The sequence below is a fragment of the Crocodylus siamensis genome, chromosome 1, assembly GCF_052110815.1.
Source record: "Crocodylus siamensis isolate JL-2025a chromosome 1, ASM5211081v1, whole genome shotgun sequence".
Taxonomy (NCBI): Eukaryota; Metazoa; Chordata; order Crocodylia; family Crocodylidae; genus Crocodylus; species Crocodylus siamensis.
The window spans coordinates 213,590,001-213,608,100 of NC_143395.1; the positions used below are offsets into that span (position 1 = coordinate 213,590,001).

An 18,100-nucleotide genomic window follows, 5' to 3' on the forward strand; every position below is an offset into this window, starting at 1 on the left:
AGTGCTCAGCGGTAGCCGCTCGCGCGGAGCTGGTTCGTGGCTGGGGAGCTGGGGGAGCTGCGGGCCGGGCCGGGACTCGCTACAGTCTCTTCTCCCCTTTAGCCTCGGTGCCCCCTGCGCGCAGCGCCGCTGCCACCTGGACACCATGACGCGCGGAGAAAAGAAAGGTGAGCGCCGCTGCCCGCCCGGGGACCAGCTTCCTCGCGCGGCCCCCTGCTTATGCCTCTGCGGCACTGGCCTTCACCGGCGGGCCTCCATCTAGCCCCGCCCCTCCCCTCCCCCACGGACTGACCTGCTGGGCTGGGGCGCATAGGTGCATGTACTTGGCACTCAGCCCCCCCAGCCCAGCCTCGCATGGACTCCAAGAGGCTCTGAGATCTGCCGGTGGATCGAGATCCACTGCCTGGTGACCACTGTATTAGGGGTATCCTGCTGGGTAAGAGTCTATCTCCTTTGCAGTTCATTGAACACAGTTTGTGGAGAATGCTCTAAATCTTGAAGGAAACTAAGTCTTTTTCAATCTTTCATTCAATAGGTAGGTACCTGATTTTGTTTTTAGATTGATCTAAATTGGGTAACACGATTAAAAAGAAGAACATTCTTTGGTGTTCTGAAGCGTCTGTCTCTGATGTGGAGTCATACAGTTAGAAATAGAAAATGTTCTTGAAGATCACTCAGTCCATCTTTTCCTGCAGTTTTGCTAGTTCTTGACACAACATCTTATTTTCTAGAAAGGCAGTGTGACAGTTTCTTCCTAAGATCTTTGTACACTCAAAGATCCAACACCATGCAGAAGTATTTAGTCAGACATATTCCTGTATGTTTAGATGATTTAATAAAAAATCTCCTGCCATCTTGGAAACTTCAATAACCACACTGGAGTGTGTGGAAAAACTGACTAGAAATTGGAAGTGAAAGAAACTAGTTAATTTCCCCCTTTTTTAATCCTTATTGAACCTGTGCCTAGACAAGTTTGCTGTTACAAAGTGTCATCTTACAGCTACAATGTAAGGGACTCTTGTAATACTGTAGCAATTTCCGTTTGAATTTTTGCACTTCCCAATGAGAGAGAAATAGGGACCTGCTTCACAATGTTGTAGATTTCACAGAAACTGTGACTTTTTTTAAAGTTGGTTTTGTGGACAAACTTAACAATAAAATGCTGGCTCCTCGTGGGAGCCAGTAGTCTTCACTGCCTTGCAGCCCACCCAGGAGAGAGAGGCACCAATGAGCGGGGCACCACAACAGGCAGCCAGCAGCCAAGATGGCAACTGCCCTGCCCTCTTGTCCTTCTTCCCCTCCCCCCAACCCAGGGCCTCTGCCAGTCAGTGGCAAGGGGCAGGGCTGCTGGGAAATGCCAGTGAAATCAGTTCTTTGTGCTGTGACCAAGCTGCAAAAATTCCTTTGTCTTGCCACAAATTAATAGGTCCCTAGATATAAATTGTTGTTAAACTTTTTCTCTGTTTTTAGCTGACTACACCACGTCACCTATCCGTGGACCTGGAGATGGCATGGAAACTGAGCAGCCATCTGAACCTGTAGAAGTAATATCTAGTTCACAGACTACAAGCCATCATATCCATCACAACCCGCACAAAAAGACAGTACCTTCACTGAGTCCTGGAGTTCTTCAGCTAGGAAAAGTAAATGCTGACAAATCAGTGGAGATTGAAGCTGTTCGAATCCTGGTTCCCAAAGCAGCTATAACTCATGTTGTCGCTACCAAAAATGCTAAGTTGGCTAAATCAGGGGGACATCCTAAAGGAGAGACATTATGTCAGTTAGATGGAGCTGAAGATGCTAAGAAAGAGCTGCTGGAGTTAAAAAATGCAATAGAAAAGCTCAAAAATTCAGAAAGGAGACTGCTACAGGATAAGGAAGGGCTCTCCAATCAGCTGCGTGTACAGACAGAGGTAAGTTTGGGAAGTGTTGGTAAGGCAATAGATTTAAAACTAGAAGGGGAACAGTGTGATCTAGCAAGCCTTTCTCTCTATGACACGAAGTAGAAAATCTTGCACATTAATTCTGCATCCACCCTATTTTTTATAATCAAGCTAGAAATGGAGATTTTTCTGTAAAGACTTGAAGTGATAGAGAATCCACCTTTCCCTAAGAAAGGTGTTCCAGTGCTTAGTTAACCCTGACCTCTACCTTATTTCTAGTCTGAATTTGTCAAGCTTCAGCTTCTAATCATTGCGTCTCATAATCCACTATGTTGTGTTCTTGCTCCTCTGTAACAGCAGAGAGATTCAACACTGTAAAAGTATTATTAAAGGTATTTTTCTTGAATTCATCAAGATATCAAGGATAGGTACAAATACAGAAAAACTAGCCTGCTATCTGCCCCAGCACCGTATCTAGCAACACTGTAAACTGAACTACAAAAAATAATTTTCCCCATTGTGTAAATTTATTTTATAGAGCATCCCTTTGGTTTACCTAGTCCAGTATCTTTTTCTCTGATCAGGGCCGAGTACATCAACCAGGTGCTTCAGTGTAAAGTGAATGAAACCCTAAAGTGGACAGTTATGAAACATGAATTGATGGCTGCAAGAATACATATATGGTATGGGTGTATTTAAGCAAGAACGTATTATTGAATACCTGTGCTCTTAATACTTAAAATCTTCAGCTTGCTTTTTCCAAGAACCTCATGTATTTAACAACTACAGTCTTTGAAATGTCTTGTTACCATTTCCATACAGAAAGCCTGGTAATGCTTTAACAGTTGACTTTTTGATTATCCACTATGAAGATAGGAAACAGTGTAATTCTTTGACGAACTGTATACCTCCTGAGCAAACACTGTAACTGGACTCTTATCAACCCAGCCATCCTATCCCTCTCCTGTTGTAGGTAAATCGAGAACTGAAGAAGCTACTTGTTGCTTCTGTGGGAGATGATCTACAATATCACTTTGAGCGCATGGCCCGGGAGAAAAATCAGCTGATCCTAGAAAACGAAGCCCTAGGACGAAACATGTCACAGCTATCTGAGCAATTGGAGCGGATGTCTATACAGTGTGATGTGTGGCGAAGCAAATTCCTAGCGAGCAGGTTAGTGTGGCTGTTGTGCTTCTTTGCTAAATGTGCATAGTGAAAGAACGTATTAAAAATGCATATCTGCAAGAGGGCAATTTTCACAGCTGTACATACCCCCCCCCCCCCAAAAAAAAAACTTGAACCTTACTTTGAACACTAAAATCTGATAATTCAAAATTATCCTTCTAAGCCAAGGGTGGGCAAAATCTGGCCCGTGGGCTGGATCTCACCTGTGGCAAACTCCCATTTCTCTGACTACACAGCTTCTAGCTGGTCTTCATGGGGACCCTAGGATCATGGGGCTGTGACAGCATGGGGCTAGGGCTATGAACCTACAAACTTCATTTCATAAATCTACTGGATACAAAACATCATGAACTAAATATAGACATTGGATTTATGGCACATTACAACCTGCCTGCCATCTGATAACTCCAGGTAGCCTCTCCTACATTTTACCAGCTACATTTCTGTCACCAGGTCAGCATCCCCTCTGATCCTCGCTCCCTGGCCAATGCATACAAAAGGTGTTTTGTAAATTCCCTTTGAGGATTAGAACTGAGAGATCAGAGAGGGGGTAGTCATCTTGTGAGAAGTGTGCACCCACAGCTAATTAAGTATTTTTGTCTTTGATAGATTTTTGATGTATGTTCATTCTGGTACAGAGTTGTTGTTTGGTTTCTCCTACATATTTTCCATCAGGGCACTTAATGCACTGGATGACATATGCTTCTGGAGGTGCAGGTATAAGATCCAGGAATGGTGATGGTTCTGTTGTGGGGTGCAGTTATTGTGTTATACAAAAGGATGGAGGTTTTTTTGTGCAGATTGGAAGTTGAGATGACTACTTGACTTGCTTCTAACGCTTCATATATCTTAACCTTTATGATCCTTAAAGCTTTTTTTTTTTTATTTGTGAAGTGCCTTATTACACTTTGCTTTCCCAAATTTCCTTGGCAGTTGAAACTGAACATAGTAGTTTTTTTATTTCCTGTCTTGAACAGTTCCAACATTTTGCCCCCACTGGAACTCCATTTCAGTAGCAGAACTGTTCATCGGTATCCTTCCTTGGTTTAGGTGTGGGTTGAGGCACATCTAATTAAGAGCTTTGTTATACTGATATTGAAACCTGTAGCACGGGTTTCCTGCATTGGCTTTGTGACTCATGGGTTAGGGACTTCTGAATCTTTAAATGTTACCTTCCCTTATTAGTGTGTTTTTGCATTAGTCCTGTGCCTGTGGCAGAGGATATGAATCAGGCTTGTGGGAACAGCCTGTGACACAGATTTGGGATGTGCTGAATGTAACACACCACCTTTTGTGCCACTTTTTCTTGTTACTTACTCTCCTTTTGGAGGCAACAAATTGTTCTTAGATGCATTTATTTACATGTAGCTTCCATTGCCCTTGGATATCTTCCTTTTAAACTTTACAGTCGTAGTAGCTGGCTGAGACCCAATATAAAGCTTTCTCCTTGCCAAACTGCTTGTGGTGGTAGGGACCAAAAATGGTTATGAATGATTTAGATGTTCAGTCTTGTATTTCATTCCCTAGTGGGCACAAGTCCAGATCACACACCACCCACCTGGTTATTAGTTTTAACAGGGGCAAAGGAATAAATGAGCAAGAGCTTGAACTCCATGTTTGACTTCCTTAAATCACTCCCAAGTGATGTGTCAGTCACAGCTTCTAATGAGGCTATGTTGGGTGGGGTATCTTATACTGCACCTGTCCCTTGCTTTATCTGCTCTTCTTTAGGGCCAACTAACCCCAGGATTAATTTGTTCCCAAATGCTAGGTTTTTTTCTTCATTTTAATATTGTGTATCTCATACTGAGATTCTAAGCCTCAGAGTTCCTGCTGAATGTTTAACCTCCGTATGCTATACCTGGTGAGAGGGGGTTTTCATTTTTTAACCTTGTGTTGAAAGTAGCCAATTTACAATACCTTATTTCTTCTGCAGAGTCATGGCTGATGAGCTAACAAATGCCAGAGCAATTCTTCAGCGTCAAACCAGAGACGCACAAAGTGCAATTCAGGATCTGTTGAGTGAACGTGACCAGTTCCGTCAAGAAATGATTGATGCCCAGAAGTATGATTGCTCTTTCATATTTTTTGAGCCTTTTATATTCCTGCCCCAAGGACTGCCACTTGCACTTCCTATTACTTCAGCCTATGCCTTGATCTTCCTTAGGCCTAGAATCAGTTATTTCCAGCCCTGTTTCTAGTGTACAGCTATTAACAAAAATAGGTGCGAAGACTGCACCTCACAGGTGATACTAAGAATTGGAAGAGCCGTAGCAGTTGAAAATCCTTTTTGTCCACACAAGTTGATATGTATCAGTAAAGAATGATATGTGGGACCTGAGTTTCCCAGTCCACAGCTTTGCCTCCCTTCCATACTTGTTTATCATTTGTAGTCTGTCAATCAGTTGTCTTCCTGTGTTCTTTGTCCCCACCCAGAACTAAATACTAAATGGCCTTACCTATTTCCCAAAACTCAAATAGGCTGTTGCCCCACTTTTCTCTAAAATTAATTTTTTTTCCTTTAATGTAGGGTCTTGTTCTGTTCTACAGGCTCTAGGGAATAGTCTCCTTGTTCTTACATTTTGTTTAAATATATAGTATTTCATTTTGCATATCCTTGGTGTGCATCGCAGGTAGATTTTGATTTTTATAAGTCCATTATAAAACACAGCTCCTCAGTAGGAGGTGTTACACAGTGCTGCCAGCATGCACAAGTGAGGATGGTCATTAATGTAACTGTGTATTTTTCTCTCCTTGTACAGAGTATTAGAGGAGCTACTGGTTTCTCTCCAGTGGGGAAGACAGCAGACGTACTATCCTAGTGCTCAGCCTCACACAACAGCAGAGCTGGCTGCTGTGAACCATAAGCTGGCCAAAGCAGTGAGTTCCCACCTTCTTGGAAATATGGGCACCAGCAGTCCAAAAAAGACTTCCCTGCCAGCAGAGTTCTGCAACACACCTGCTGAGAAAATGGCTGAAATGGTAAACCCTAAACCCTTATTGTAGCTCTGTAGCCCTACACAGATACAGGTGGCAGTTTTCTTCCTTGAAAGGCAAAACAACTCTTCTGAGGCCATTTCTATCTAGTGAATGACAGCAAATTGTAATTTAGTTAAGTGCAGAAGTAAATTTAGAGAAGAGATCTGAACAAAGAACTGCTCATATAAATTTAACACTGCTCCCCTGAGGGAGTATATAAAAGTTGAAAAGCTTAGTACAGTTCTTCTTTCTCAAAAGCAAGTAGTAGTAGAGGAAAAGAGATGGAGAAGGTAGACAGGTGGGGTAGACAAAATGGGTCATTTACTCCATACATTAAAAGAACTAGTCCCATTCAGTGGGGGTTAAGATGAATTGATGTTAAATTGCCAATTGGTATGTATCTATCTAAATCTATTTTAACCCACTTCTCCATCATGTGTTATTTTTTTCAAAGAAAAATGATGCATTTCTGTTGATTTTTATATAACCATTAAATACAGATTTGCATCTAATCTTTTCACACACGCACTAGATTTGATGAGTCTTTCACCACCAGGAAGTGGTATAATATAACTGTACATATTTATTTAACCAATTACCTGGATTTTCAGGTTTATCCATTTTTCATTTTAATAGATTAGTAAATGGTGTATGGTATTGTCCTCAGTAACATAGTCTTCATGTTTTCTACACTTTTTAAACCCTAAGTATGGTTCTTGACCTATTATACGACACTTAAAGCTTGGCCTCAAAAGTTGAATGTCTTTTCTCTCAATTCATTCATGATATGGAAAAGTATGCGGCCTGTAAGTTTGATAGAAGCTTACAGATTCAGCAGTTTTTCATTTAAATTAATTAAGCAGATATAACATGTTTAGGCCGTACCACTTTTGTATTAAATCAGGATTTAATTTTGAATAGACTTATTTTTGAGACAGGCAATGATATTTTTTTTTTTTTAAACAACCCTGATGGGGGTAGAAGGAAAACTAGGGAAAATCCAAGAGAATGTTTAACCTCTGCTCTGTTTGTTTGCTTGTTTTCTCATCCTCTGAACTCTTTCACAAGAGAATTATCTGTTCTATGCAAGCTCAGAAACATTTTTTTTTTTTAAACTAATAAGCTATAGGTTTAATAGAATTAAACCCACCCAGCAGGTACAGTAGCTGGCTATTGTACTTTTGGGTAGGTGAAGTTGCTAGTAATTCTTAACAAAGAACCAACTACTTTACACACCGTTATTATGCATCTCTAGAGTCCAATATGTTTGTTTTTTTTTTAAATATCTGTTTTGATTAGCTCAGATATGTTTCTGAAACTCTTACTCTGTCCCTTGAAAACTTTTGAAAACTGTTGGTAGTAGTCTCACGAGAGCTTACTGATGCAGAGTTTCTAAATCTACGCAGAGCATCTAGTGACTTCATATTGCAATAAATAGCAGGGTGTTTAGATCCTCAAAATCAAAACTGACCAGGGCATGAGGGCTGACAAGCCTTCAAAAAAGCTGTTGTCTGTAAAGTATCAGGAGAATAAATATATCAGTTTGAAATCTAATACTGGGTTTTGTTTGTTTGTTAGGTGCTACGAGTCCTGGATCCAGCTGCATGTACAGAAACACCACCAGAAGTTCCCTTCTCTGAGTCCTCCCCATCTTCCTTCCTTTCCGCAAAGAAGAACATTGGACGGTTTCACCCATACACCAGATATGAAAACATAACATTCAATTGCTGCAATCACTGTCAGGGTGAATTGATAGCTCTTTAAAAAAAGTCACAGTTCTTGAGAATAAAGCCCACGTACTTGCAAATATGCTGTATCTTCCCATGAACAATACTGTTTTCCATTCTTTGCTATGCCTTTCCTGGGGATGAATTTCTTATACTAGATATAAGTTTACACTTCTGTATCTCTAATGCTTAAGGACCATGTACACTACACTCTGGGATTTTTTTTCCCCAGAGCTGGAATATAATCAATACAATTTGTGCCTATCTACAAGGCTATAAAGCATTATGACAATAAAATTCTAATATAGGTAGGCCCTTAGATGTATAAGATCAGTTGTTATATTATGCAATATTAATGGATTTCTGCTCAGGGGAAGACAAAACATGAAGCTATTTAAGAAGAATAACCAGCAAGTTTTCCATTTGGAACTTTTGGATGGTGCTTCTCTTTAAAAGTAAGCTGGATGTGTGTTAACTGGAGAAATGTTAAGTCGTGGCAGCACTTTCAGCTGAAAGGGAAGTGAAATACGCAATCAGTTCCATGCTATATTTATTTTTCTCTATACTGTATGACAGACTTTTCTGTGATGCTGTGTTTTTATTCTAGTAACCAAGTTACAAAAGCAGGTGCAATGACAATGGATGTTAACATGCTCCAATGACATCAGTATTCTGAATTTTTATCCTGAAGCCTATCAAAAAAAACAAACAACAACTTGAACTCTATGTACGGTATTTAAAAAGGATTTTTTGTTGAATGGAATGTAGCAGCTTGAGAGTGCAGTGAGGTTATTTAAGTTTGCACAAGGTTGAAACAAGGGGCTAGAACCTTTGTTATAACTTACAGAACCAAACTACTGTATAGCTGATGCAAAAATATGGCAGTGGCTCCTCTAGTGCATTATCTTTGAAAACCAAAATGTATCCTATTCCTAGATCCCAGTCCTTTCTCAACCTCTTCCCTGTGTACAGCACTTTTGAAAAGGATAAGGATCAGGTACTACATGTGGGTAGGCAGCAGAAGAATAGTTTTTATTTACCTGACTTCAGTGTGATTGAAGCAAGTTGAAATACAGCCAGAGAAGATTTATTTTTGCATTCTATTCAACCAAATTAGTTGCAAGAAGAAGGATGCAAATCCATCATCACATGAAGGCACTTAAGAGTCTTACCCATAGAAAAATCTATGCAGGTCGTTTACAGACTTCTAGTATCCTGCCACTCACAAGAGGCATAACATAGATGGCCTGTGTATGCAATTAAAGAAGAGGTTTCCAAAACAGTCATTAATGTTTATTTGGTAAATCTTGTACCATGTATAGGGAATGTAAGTTTTACTTTCCTGTCTGCTACTCTTGGCCATGCTTTGGCCTGTGCAATGACAATTTTGCAATAAACTTTCTTTGCACGTTATTTTTAGCAGTTTTACCTGAATCTTTGATACTACATTCTTTGCAGAAAAGAGGAAGCATGTGGTATACAAGAAATGCAGAATTAATTCAGCTCTCATATTTCTCAAAGACTAAGTAATAGGCACATTCCCTGCTGGACCTCCTCACTTCCTGGAATGGAATAAGAGATTCCCATTGAGAACAGTTTACTTAACTATTTTAGAAAAACTAGTAAAAATGCTTCTAGTCAGCAATTGACTTTGGAATGTTTTATTTATAAGAATTAACAAAATAACTCACTCTTCTAGCCCAGAAATGGACTAACTGAAGCTGGGCTGAATGTGGAATAAACGGGCCCCTTGCAAGTCTGGCTAGATTCATAAAGCAACTTGAGTATCTGAATCCACATTTTTTTTTTTATATATCCCCTTCCTCCCCCCACCCCTTTGTAAAAATGTGTCCTTGTTTATCCACCTGACTTCTCCAGGGGGCTCTGAGCAGTTTAGACATGCTAGCTTCTAGACACCCACTTGCAAATGCCCAATTCTCACCTTTGTGATTAGGTTTCCTCTATTTGTCATGTAGATTCCACTAGGTGGCAGAGCACTTAAGCACTAGGCATTGCAATGCTAAACATAAGATCCCACTGTCAGTGCAATGATAAATTATGTCAAGCACATAGTTACTGCAAAACCTCTGACCAATATCAAAAGGACATTAAAAACTACAAGAGAGGGGAATGCAATACAGCCTTTCCCCTGAATAAGCCAAGAAAAAATGTCTACAGCTATGGAGTATAACAGATGAGCAAGTTTTCAATTTCCTACAGAAAAGTCTGGCTTTGCCCTTTTAAAGGAGAAAAACCCAGGAAAATACAGGTTTTCCCTTGCAGCCTGGGGTGTTCCAGCCTGTAAGGGCCTGGGGGAGCAGGCAGAGGGTGATCTGACATGGGGTGCCACATACATATGTGTGCATGCACACATGCACATAGCTAGCAATACAGCCATGCAGTGTGGTGGAGAACAGCTCCCTGCAGGTAAATCTATGGTGGGGAGAAATAGTCATCTCCCCATGTGTTGCCTAAGGCAGCAGCAGCAGCTTGTGCCAAGCCTGCAGTGAGGGAGGGATTGGGGCAGGGATGGCAGTTGGAGCAGGGCATGAGCCAGAGCAGGCAGAAATGCGCAGCCACATGGCCCGGCTGGGAAACAGGATGGAGCCAAGGGCAGCTCATCCTGGGAAGGGATAGGGGGTGGTCCTGATGGCTCCCTACTACTACACACGCTTGCAAGGAGGGGTCAGGCCAATAGGTGGTGTGGCAGTAGCAGGAGGGCACACAACTCCTAACTGCTGTGGTGCCTCACCTTGGCGGCACAGTTGGTGTAGGGCTCTCAGTGGCAGCAGTGGGGCAGAATTGTATTCTGCTGCTGCCAGGCAGGCAGAGGGCACCTCACCTTGGTAGCCATGGCAACACAGCACTCCCTCCTGCACTTGGTCCTACCTGCTAGGCTGCAGAGGCAGCTCCTGCCTGGTGCTGGTGCAGCAAAGCTGCAGCCCTGTACACTGCTGTGGGCACAGAAATCTGAAGGACATATGACCCCTACTGACACACTGCCTAGGCATTGCTATGCCCACACACCTCCTGCCCCAGGCCTGGGGACAGTGGGTCACAAATGAGGGGCACCAGTAAGGCTGGGTTGGGGGGGCTGTAGGTCAAGAGTGAGGCACCAGCAGAGTTGAGGCTGCAGGGCAGGAGTGAGGGGCACCAGCAGGGCTGGGAGGGGAGGGGAAGCTGTGGGTTCAGAGTAAGGTGCAATGGCATGAGCAGGGGCAGCGGACTGGCATAGCAGGGCTGCTCAGCACCATAAAGCAGCTGGGGGGAGAGCTGCAGCTGGACACCTTCCTGGTGAGTGAAGGGAGCACGGGAGCTCTGGTTTTCCATGGTAAAAAAACCCAAAAGCAAACATCAAAATATACTGCTATTTAGGATTAATTTTATTGTAATGACTGAGGCACTGGTAGGCTTCCAAATTGCTGTAAAACTGTAAATATATCAATAAAAGATTGTGCTCAACTGTTTTATTTCTCTCACTCTCTCTCTATATATATATGTCTATAGTGGCATTTCATATTTATTGTGGGGGTGGAATGGGGATTTTGTGTTTTTTTAATTTAGAGAATTTGGGGCTTGTTAACATTAGAAACTGCAGGTAAGTAATGACACCTACAGACACAACTTGGAAAAAGATTTAATAGATCTCTTAACATCGTTACATTAGGCTCCTGACTCTCAGAAGTAACAACTTACTGAGCATTCCCATTATTTCAGTAGGACCACCCTTGGAGTACATTAGCCTCTAATTCAACCCACTATTAGACTCTGGCCCTTTAAAGGCTTTTAGAACAGAAGACTTTCCACCAATTACCACACGTTCAGATTTTTTTCTAAACCTTTACAAATACTGAGAATTAAAGGCTTTTCCTGAATCTGTTGGAACACCCAAAAATTTCTAATGAGGTCAACAATAATAGCCAATCTTTCTACTTAAGTTGATAGTACACATGGTCTACTGCAGCTCCTAGATTTAAGATTTTAATTCTACACTTTAAGAACTTAATGTTAGAAAATAGCTAGTCTCAGTAAATTGAGCCCAAAAAGTTGTTTGTAAAGATACTCTCAAACTCACTTAACAGCTTTGCTTTAAAAGTTCACACACAAGACTGTTCCACAGGCAAACAATCATCATAACTGAAGGCTGGTCTTCTGTAAATCCCTCCATCAAATGACAGATGAGCATTCAGCACCAGCTGAAGCACATGTGGAGTCTTTAAGAGCAGCTGCAAACAGCACTGCATTCAACCATAAATTATTAATACTTCAGATTTTGTACACCGCAGCCCTCATTAAAGGATCCATTAGACATTGAGACCAAACACGTATTTAAATATACATATATATGAATTTACACTTGCCACAGCAATAAAGACATTTATTCTCACTTGGGCTCTATAGGACCAAGAAGACCCCTCAGTCATATGCACAACAAAATCAGGTTTGTCATTTCAAATTCAAAATAAATAAGTAGTAAATATCCCTGTCAGTTAAAAGATGCCTTAAAAACTAGTATTTAAAGAGTTTTAAAATACCAGAGAGACACAGCAATGGCAAAGAACCACTCAAGCCATGAAAGGGTAAGAGCCAACACCAACAATTATCTGTGGACACATCAAACCTTCAGCTATAATGGTCAGTGAAACGGAAGGATTTAGGTTCAGAAATGGTACACATGATATTCTGGATTTGTTTTGCTCTTCTGGCTTCTAACCTAAGCTGTCTTGATCGTTCCTTGGCAGCCAGTTCCTCTGCACGCTTTTCCTTCCTCTTTCTTTTTAACCATCTGCGGAGAAACAAACACATTTGGAAACACTGACTGAGTGGCTGTAAGCTCTCTGCCTCTTCCATTACTTGCTGCTCTCACTTCCTGTACTCGTGGTAGGACCATACTTCTTTTAAATAATTTGGGCTGCAATATGACCAATTAACTAAAGCCATCTTGGCCCTTAGTAAATAGGCTACATTTAGGAATTAACTGCTGGAATACGAACATGAAGGATACTACCAGATAGGTCAATAAGGGTGCTTGAGCAGTAAGAGGGCCAGGGGGCAAAAGGACTTTTGCCTAAAGCAATTTCAGTCCCATTTCCACAAATCTTCACTGATATCCAGCTTTTTTTCTTGTGTAACTTCTGCTAATGGATCTTACCCTGACTTGGAAGTCATGCAAGGAATGGCAATATTAGAAAAAAGCACTGGGGATGGCACAAATTAGACATTATCCTATTTAAAGCATTTGCAGGACTTATTGGTAGGTGAAAAAGAATCACTCTGCACAATACTGTGTGCCTTGACTAAAGACATGTATTATACAGCATATAGCCATATGTTATAGAGTAGTATTTTTAAATTAAAACTACATCCATAAGCACTTCTGGGAGTTAAATAGTGACAAAGGGAGACACTGGCACAAAACTGAAGAGAAGTTTTAAACAGAGATTTAGAATGAAAAACAGCTTCAATGAGGGAGAGACAAAGCAAGGCTGTTCCAAGGTGTAGGAGGACACAAACAGCCATGAGAAGCAGAAACAGAGATGGTGCTGGTTTTCAAGTCTTTGTAGAAATTCTCCTCTTTTCCCCACCCAGGAGCATAACTAAGAGTGTACAACCAAGGTACAAGCCCTGGGTGCCCACTACAAGTGGACACAAGAATGACACCACCTGGGTCACTGCCACCCTCCAGAGCACAGAACCTAGTTGTTATGCCTCTGCCCCTACCTACTATAATATAGTGTATTATTCAACTGTATTACTCTCCTCAAACGTAGATTATGATTTGTACCAAGACAGAAGCTTTACAAATGAAGCCGCATTGTAAAGTATTTGCAATGTTAGCAGCCGAACAATACAATTTTCAGATATTTTTGTTTTCTAGGATACAACAAGGAGCTCTGACTCACTCTCTAAAGGCTCTGTCACAGTCCTCTGTTCTTGGAAAGAAGTTCACGGACTGTTCCTGGTGTTTCAAAAATTCCATCCGTTTTTCTTTCAGGTGTTCTTGGTGCTTTTTTTTAAGCCATAACTTAAAAGCTTCCTCTGGATTTCTGTCCTCCTGCTATTTAAAGAAAAATTATAAGTCACTAAACCAGGCTTTTTGTCTTTGAAATTAACATGTACTACAATAATGCCTTAAAGTTCTCTAGCATCTTCCTTCTGAAGGTATAAAACATACTTTATGAGCAAGCTTAAACACACAAGACCAGTGAATCCTTGACAGAATACGTATATGAACAAACACTTGAAAAACAATGTACTTTAAGCACAGTACAACAGCCTCAAAGCCCCATTGGCCATTGCCACAACACAGGAGAAATTCAGAGCAAGGCATCTGGCGCCCCAAGCTTTTGGTCATGTACTAGGGATTCATTCACTGCAAATGAAGATGACTATAAATGCTACAGAAGATGCTTCAAACACTTGTTTCTGGCTGTAATTTACTCTAAGGCTTCAGGTAAATTATCATCATGTTAAAAGACAACATCATGATGTGTCCTTCTGCCACTGATTCCTAGTGCCATAAGGGATGCAATCACAGCATGCTGCATGATGTAAGTTCTTCCCATTAAACCAGAGCAATCCTGGATATTCAAGAAACCTAAGTATTTAAGTGAAAATAACAAAACAAGGAGTATTTCTTGCCATGCAAGTTTTCACAATGCTGGGCTGAGTGAAATGGGCATACAGTTCTGTTTTTAGCTAACCAGTTACCCTGACCTGCACTTCTAGGGTAGAGAGGTTCTTTCTTACTCTACTATTCAAGTCTTCCATTTCTTTTGCACGCTGAATTCGCTTCTCTTCTTGCACTTGTCCCTTTTTCTTCTGCAACCAAGCTTTAAAGACCATCTCATTCTCTCTTCTCTTCTGCTCCTCTTGTTCTCTCTTCTGTGCTTCTTCCTTGTATGAAATTAAGAGTTGAATAAAGTCAACACCTTTGACACCTGTGAAGGGTTTCCACATCATAGTGGGCAAATGTAAACACAAGCAGCCTGAATTATATCTGCCTTGCTCAAAAAATAAAATTCTGGGGGAAATACACATACACAAATACAGCATCAAGTCAGTACTATCTTCAGGGGAAAAAAACAGCCTTGAGCACATCTGTGAGTGCCCTTGTGAGTGAAGTTATATTCAGATGTTTTCTTTCAACCCCTGCTATATCCCAATAACCATTTCCATAAAAATGTCCATGCTTTGTTTCAACTTACAGGAGTTTCAACAGAAAGGGGTCATACTTACCTTAAGCAAGACCTATCCAATGGCACTTTCATATTTAAAATCACCTTCACTGACCTGTTTTTGAAACCACTTAGAACACTAGAATAGACTGTCTAGACAAGTTGTGGTGACTCTGTCACTGGAGGTGTTTAACTACAGGTTGGACAGCCACTGGTTGGAAATGATCTAGGTACAGCTGTGCCTATATTCTACTATGGATATTTTGGATGCTTTTGGGCTTTGCTAGATGCTGCATGGGCTGGGAGGGCTGTGGGTGCAGTGGGTGTTGGCTTCAGTCCGGGCTGGTAAATTTGACCGGTATGTGTTAGCGCTCTTGTAGCCGGACGTTTCCGGCTACAGGGTTTTGCCCCACCACTCAGGGTCAGATCATTTGGGATCAAGAAGGAATTTTACCCCATAGTCAGATTGGTATGGACTGTGAGGGTTTTTGCCTTCCTCTTGTAGCAGGGGACGTGACCCTCTGCCTGGGATCCCTCAATCATATATTAACAACCTTTTACAGAAATAGGACATCGGTTGCCCTGGTCTCCCTGCTTTACCTGTGGCAGGTTAGGATGTTATGTCTTGTTTTGTGTCAGGGTTGTATAGATGGATTTCTACAGGATGGTTTGAATAGGGCAGGGGGTTGGACTAGGTAACCTATGGAGGCCCCTTCCAGCCCTACTTCTCTATGATACTATTACCCACCCTAGCCAACATGGACCCAAAAAATCAAAAGGTCTGTAAGTATGTTTGGAGTGTTGGCATTAGTCTATAACAGCAACATCTGCAGCACATTGTCGAGGGGGTTGTGTCTGTACATTTAATTATGAAGGCACTGGTGGCTTGGCATTCCCCTGAGTCAGGAAGTGAACTGCTTCAAAAAAGTAGGACACAGCCTGATGGGCACAAAGCACCAACCTCATACTCTAATAAGCCATGATGATAGCAGTTCTGGCATGCAAAGGACAGCATGGAGAATTTTAGATGTATAAGTAACATTATTGGTAAGAACTGGGTGCTTAAGTACTCAAGTGCCTAAACAGGTCAGTGGGAGTCTGTGGATCACAGTCTTGGACACAGGTGCCAAAATTCCACCAACGTGGCATTGTAGGTGCAATAGTGCTGTTTTGGACCTAGCCCATATTGTCCACTTGCTTCTCAGCTAGCATTTGAGTCCAGGACATTCAACTGCATGGAGCCCTCTGATATTTAAATGACAGCTGTTATTCCTGTAGCTGTAAAACAGTAATAGGCATTTACCACATTTATAGATCAGATAATCAGGAAGCTATAGAACACATGCAGAATCAGAAGGTTCCCCATACTTATACCTGTTAAAATAATACTGATTTTAAAAGCATGGATCTTGGAACTGGAAGTTCTACTCCCATCTCTTCAAGCAGAAGACATTAGTACTTCTCTTCATTTTGTATACCTTATCATTAATTTTGGCATCAGAAAACTACTCATGGAGGAAGAAAGGGGTCCCTTTACAAAACAGGCCACAAGTCACATAACCAGGGGGGGGAGGGAGAGGTGACTGAGGCAGCAGTCCCAGGTGCCAGTTTGGTGGGGGGTACAAAAATAACAGCTGCTACTAACAGTGCTAATATTGTGCAGCACCCCGCAGCACCCTTAAAAAGATCCTGACGTGCCCAGATTGAGAATCACTGAGCTAGACAGACAATTGTTCTGAGCCAGTACATCAATAAGACCAACTTATCTCCTTTGTACTCTCACCTCTTTCCTTAGTTTCTCCTTCTTTTGTTCCATCTGTTTTTGTAGCTCTTTTTGCCTGGGCGAAAGGCAGTAGGTGGAGCTTCTCAAAGGTACATTGTTCGCAGACTGTACCCTGTGGGGAGTCTTCCCCCTTCCCACATTCTTTGCAATGCTAGCGGCTGATTTTGAACGACACTTAGGATTAGGTGGAGGCTTAGGGAAATACATGAAATGTTCCCCTACAGGAGAGAAGGAATTTACTCCCTGTTGTGCTACAGACTCTTCCTTTGTTCGAGCAGGGGTGCCAAAAGCAGCAGGGTGAGAAGACTTGGGAGAGGTAGGCTGAGTTTCAATGTCTGTGAAAGAAACATTTATTGGGGGCAAAAAGCCTTGGCTCTCAATATCTTGTAAACTCAGGAGTTCAAATTTTCCATCTTTCTCTACTAGGATCTTGCCATCCCTGTGCGCCTCATCCTTGCCCTCATCAAGTGAAGGAGCCTTGCCTTCCTGTCCTGGTTCATTAGAAATTTGCAACTGAGATAGCCCAACGAAAACCTTCCCTTCACTTTCAGGATCGCTGTTGTGTGCTTCTGCATCTTCCAGAGGGGGAACTTCTAGATCTACTAGTTTCTCCTTGAATTTTAGTTTACGTTCTCTATTCTCATCCACAGGTGCTTGGTTCTCCAGCAGCTTGTTGGCGGTTTCAATCTTTTCCAAGATGTAGCGTTTTATTTCTTCATCTTCCTCATCCAGTTCCTCCTGGTTTTCCAGCTTGGACTCCTGGATGGAGCTTTCACTGTCACTGTCAGATGTAAGGTCTAGCTGCTGAACTTCTGGTGTGGCTTCCAGGTATTTTTTGTCTTTTGGTCTCTCCTTCAGATCTATGTCAGGCTCAGAAAACTGATCTATAAGTTCTTCTCTTTCCATACTATCATCATTTTCCTCACAGGCTTCCAATTCTTTATCAATTTTTGTTTCAATATCTTCTTCTTTCTAATCAGGATTTTTAAAAGGACAGAACGTTTTGACTTTAAAATTATATAAAGAAATTTCTCATCTAAAATTACAATTGAGAACATTAATAAAGTCATAATATTAAAATATCCAATGTTAATGAATCATTAAGATCGACATGTTAAGTGCATAAAAACTGGGAAGCTTACTGTTAACATTCCCATAGAAACTAAACTAAATGTGCCCTATGGAGCCTGTTCATTACATGGACACACAATATGGGAAAGTATCTGCTGCTCCAAAACTAAGGCTGTACTGAGTTCCCATTACAAGCTTGATTTTAGCAATCTCATAAAATATACAAATAATAAACTTAGCCTCAAAATTGCCATGCCAAGTCTGTGATCAATGTAGATTTTTTCTACCATGCTT

General features: G+C 41.4%; 2 protein-coding genes across 5 annotated transcripts in view; one reads left to right on the forward strand and one right to left on the reverse strand.

The window, feature by feature from the left end:
• BLZF1 (basic leucine zipper nuclear factor 1) lies at positions 1–9,187 on the forward strand. Its single transcript, XM_090056218.1, has 6 exons — positions 1–167; positions 1,471–1,913; positions 2,857–3,056; positions 5,005–5,133; positions 5,831–6,050; positions 7,626–9,187. The coding sequence occupies exons 1-6, from the start codon at positions 146–148 to the stop codon at positions 7,809–7,811; spliced, it is 1,200 nt and encodes a 399-aa protein (XP_089912344.1). The 5' UTR covers positions 1–145; the 3' UTR covers positions 7,812–9,187.
• The window catches only part of CCDC181 (coiled-coil domain containing 181), a 24,251-nt gene continuing 14,570 nt past the window's right edge, over positions 8,420–18,100 (reverse strand). For 3 of the 4 annotated variants that reach the window (XM_090056180.1, XM_090056188.1, XM_090056206.1), the window contains 4 exons: positions 16,736–17,707; positions 14,492–14,671; positions 13,678–13,832; positions 8,420–12,560 (listed from right to left, as the gene is read on the reverse strand). In XM_090056180.1, coding sequence (XP_089912306.1) covers positions 12,398–12,560; positions 13,678–13,832; positions 14,492–14,671; positions 16,736–17,707 — 1,470 coding nt within the window. In that variant the 3' untranslated portion in view covers positions 8,420–12,397. The remainder of the gene's footprint in view (positions 12,561–13,677; positions 13,833–14,491; positions 14,672–16,735; positions 17,708–18,100) is intronic. The other variant, XM_090056198.1, reaches the window with a different exon arrangement.

Bases quoted from the DNA above. Each gene is read 5' to 3' on its own strand.
- BLZF1 (XM_090056218.1), top strand. From the start codon at position 146: ATGACGCGCGGAGAAAAGAAAG. The intron at 168-1,470 runs GTGAGCGCCGCT...CTCTGTTTTTAG, and splicing joins GACGCGCGGAGAAAAGAAAG to CTGACTACACCACGTCACCT. The intron at 5,134-5,830 runs GTATGATTGCTC...CTCCTTGTACAG, and splicing joins GAAATGATTGATGCCCAGAA to AGTATTAGAGGAGCTACTGG.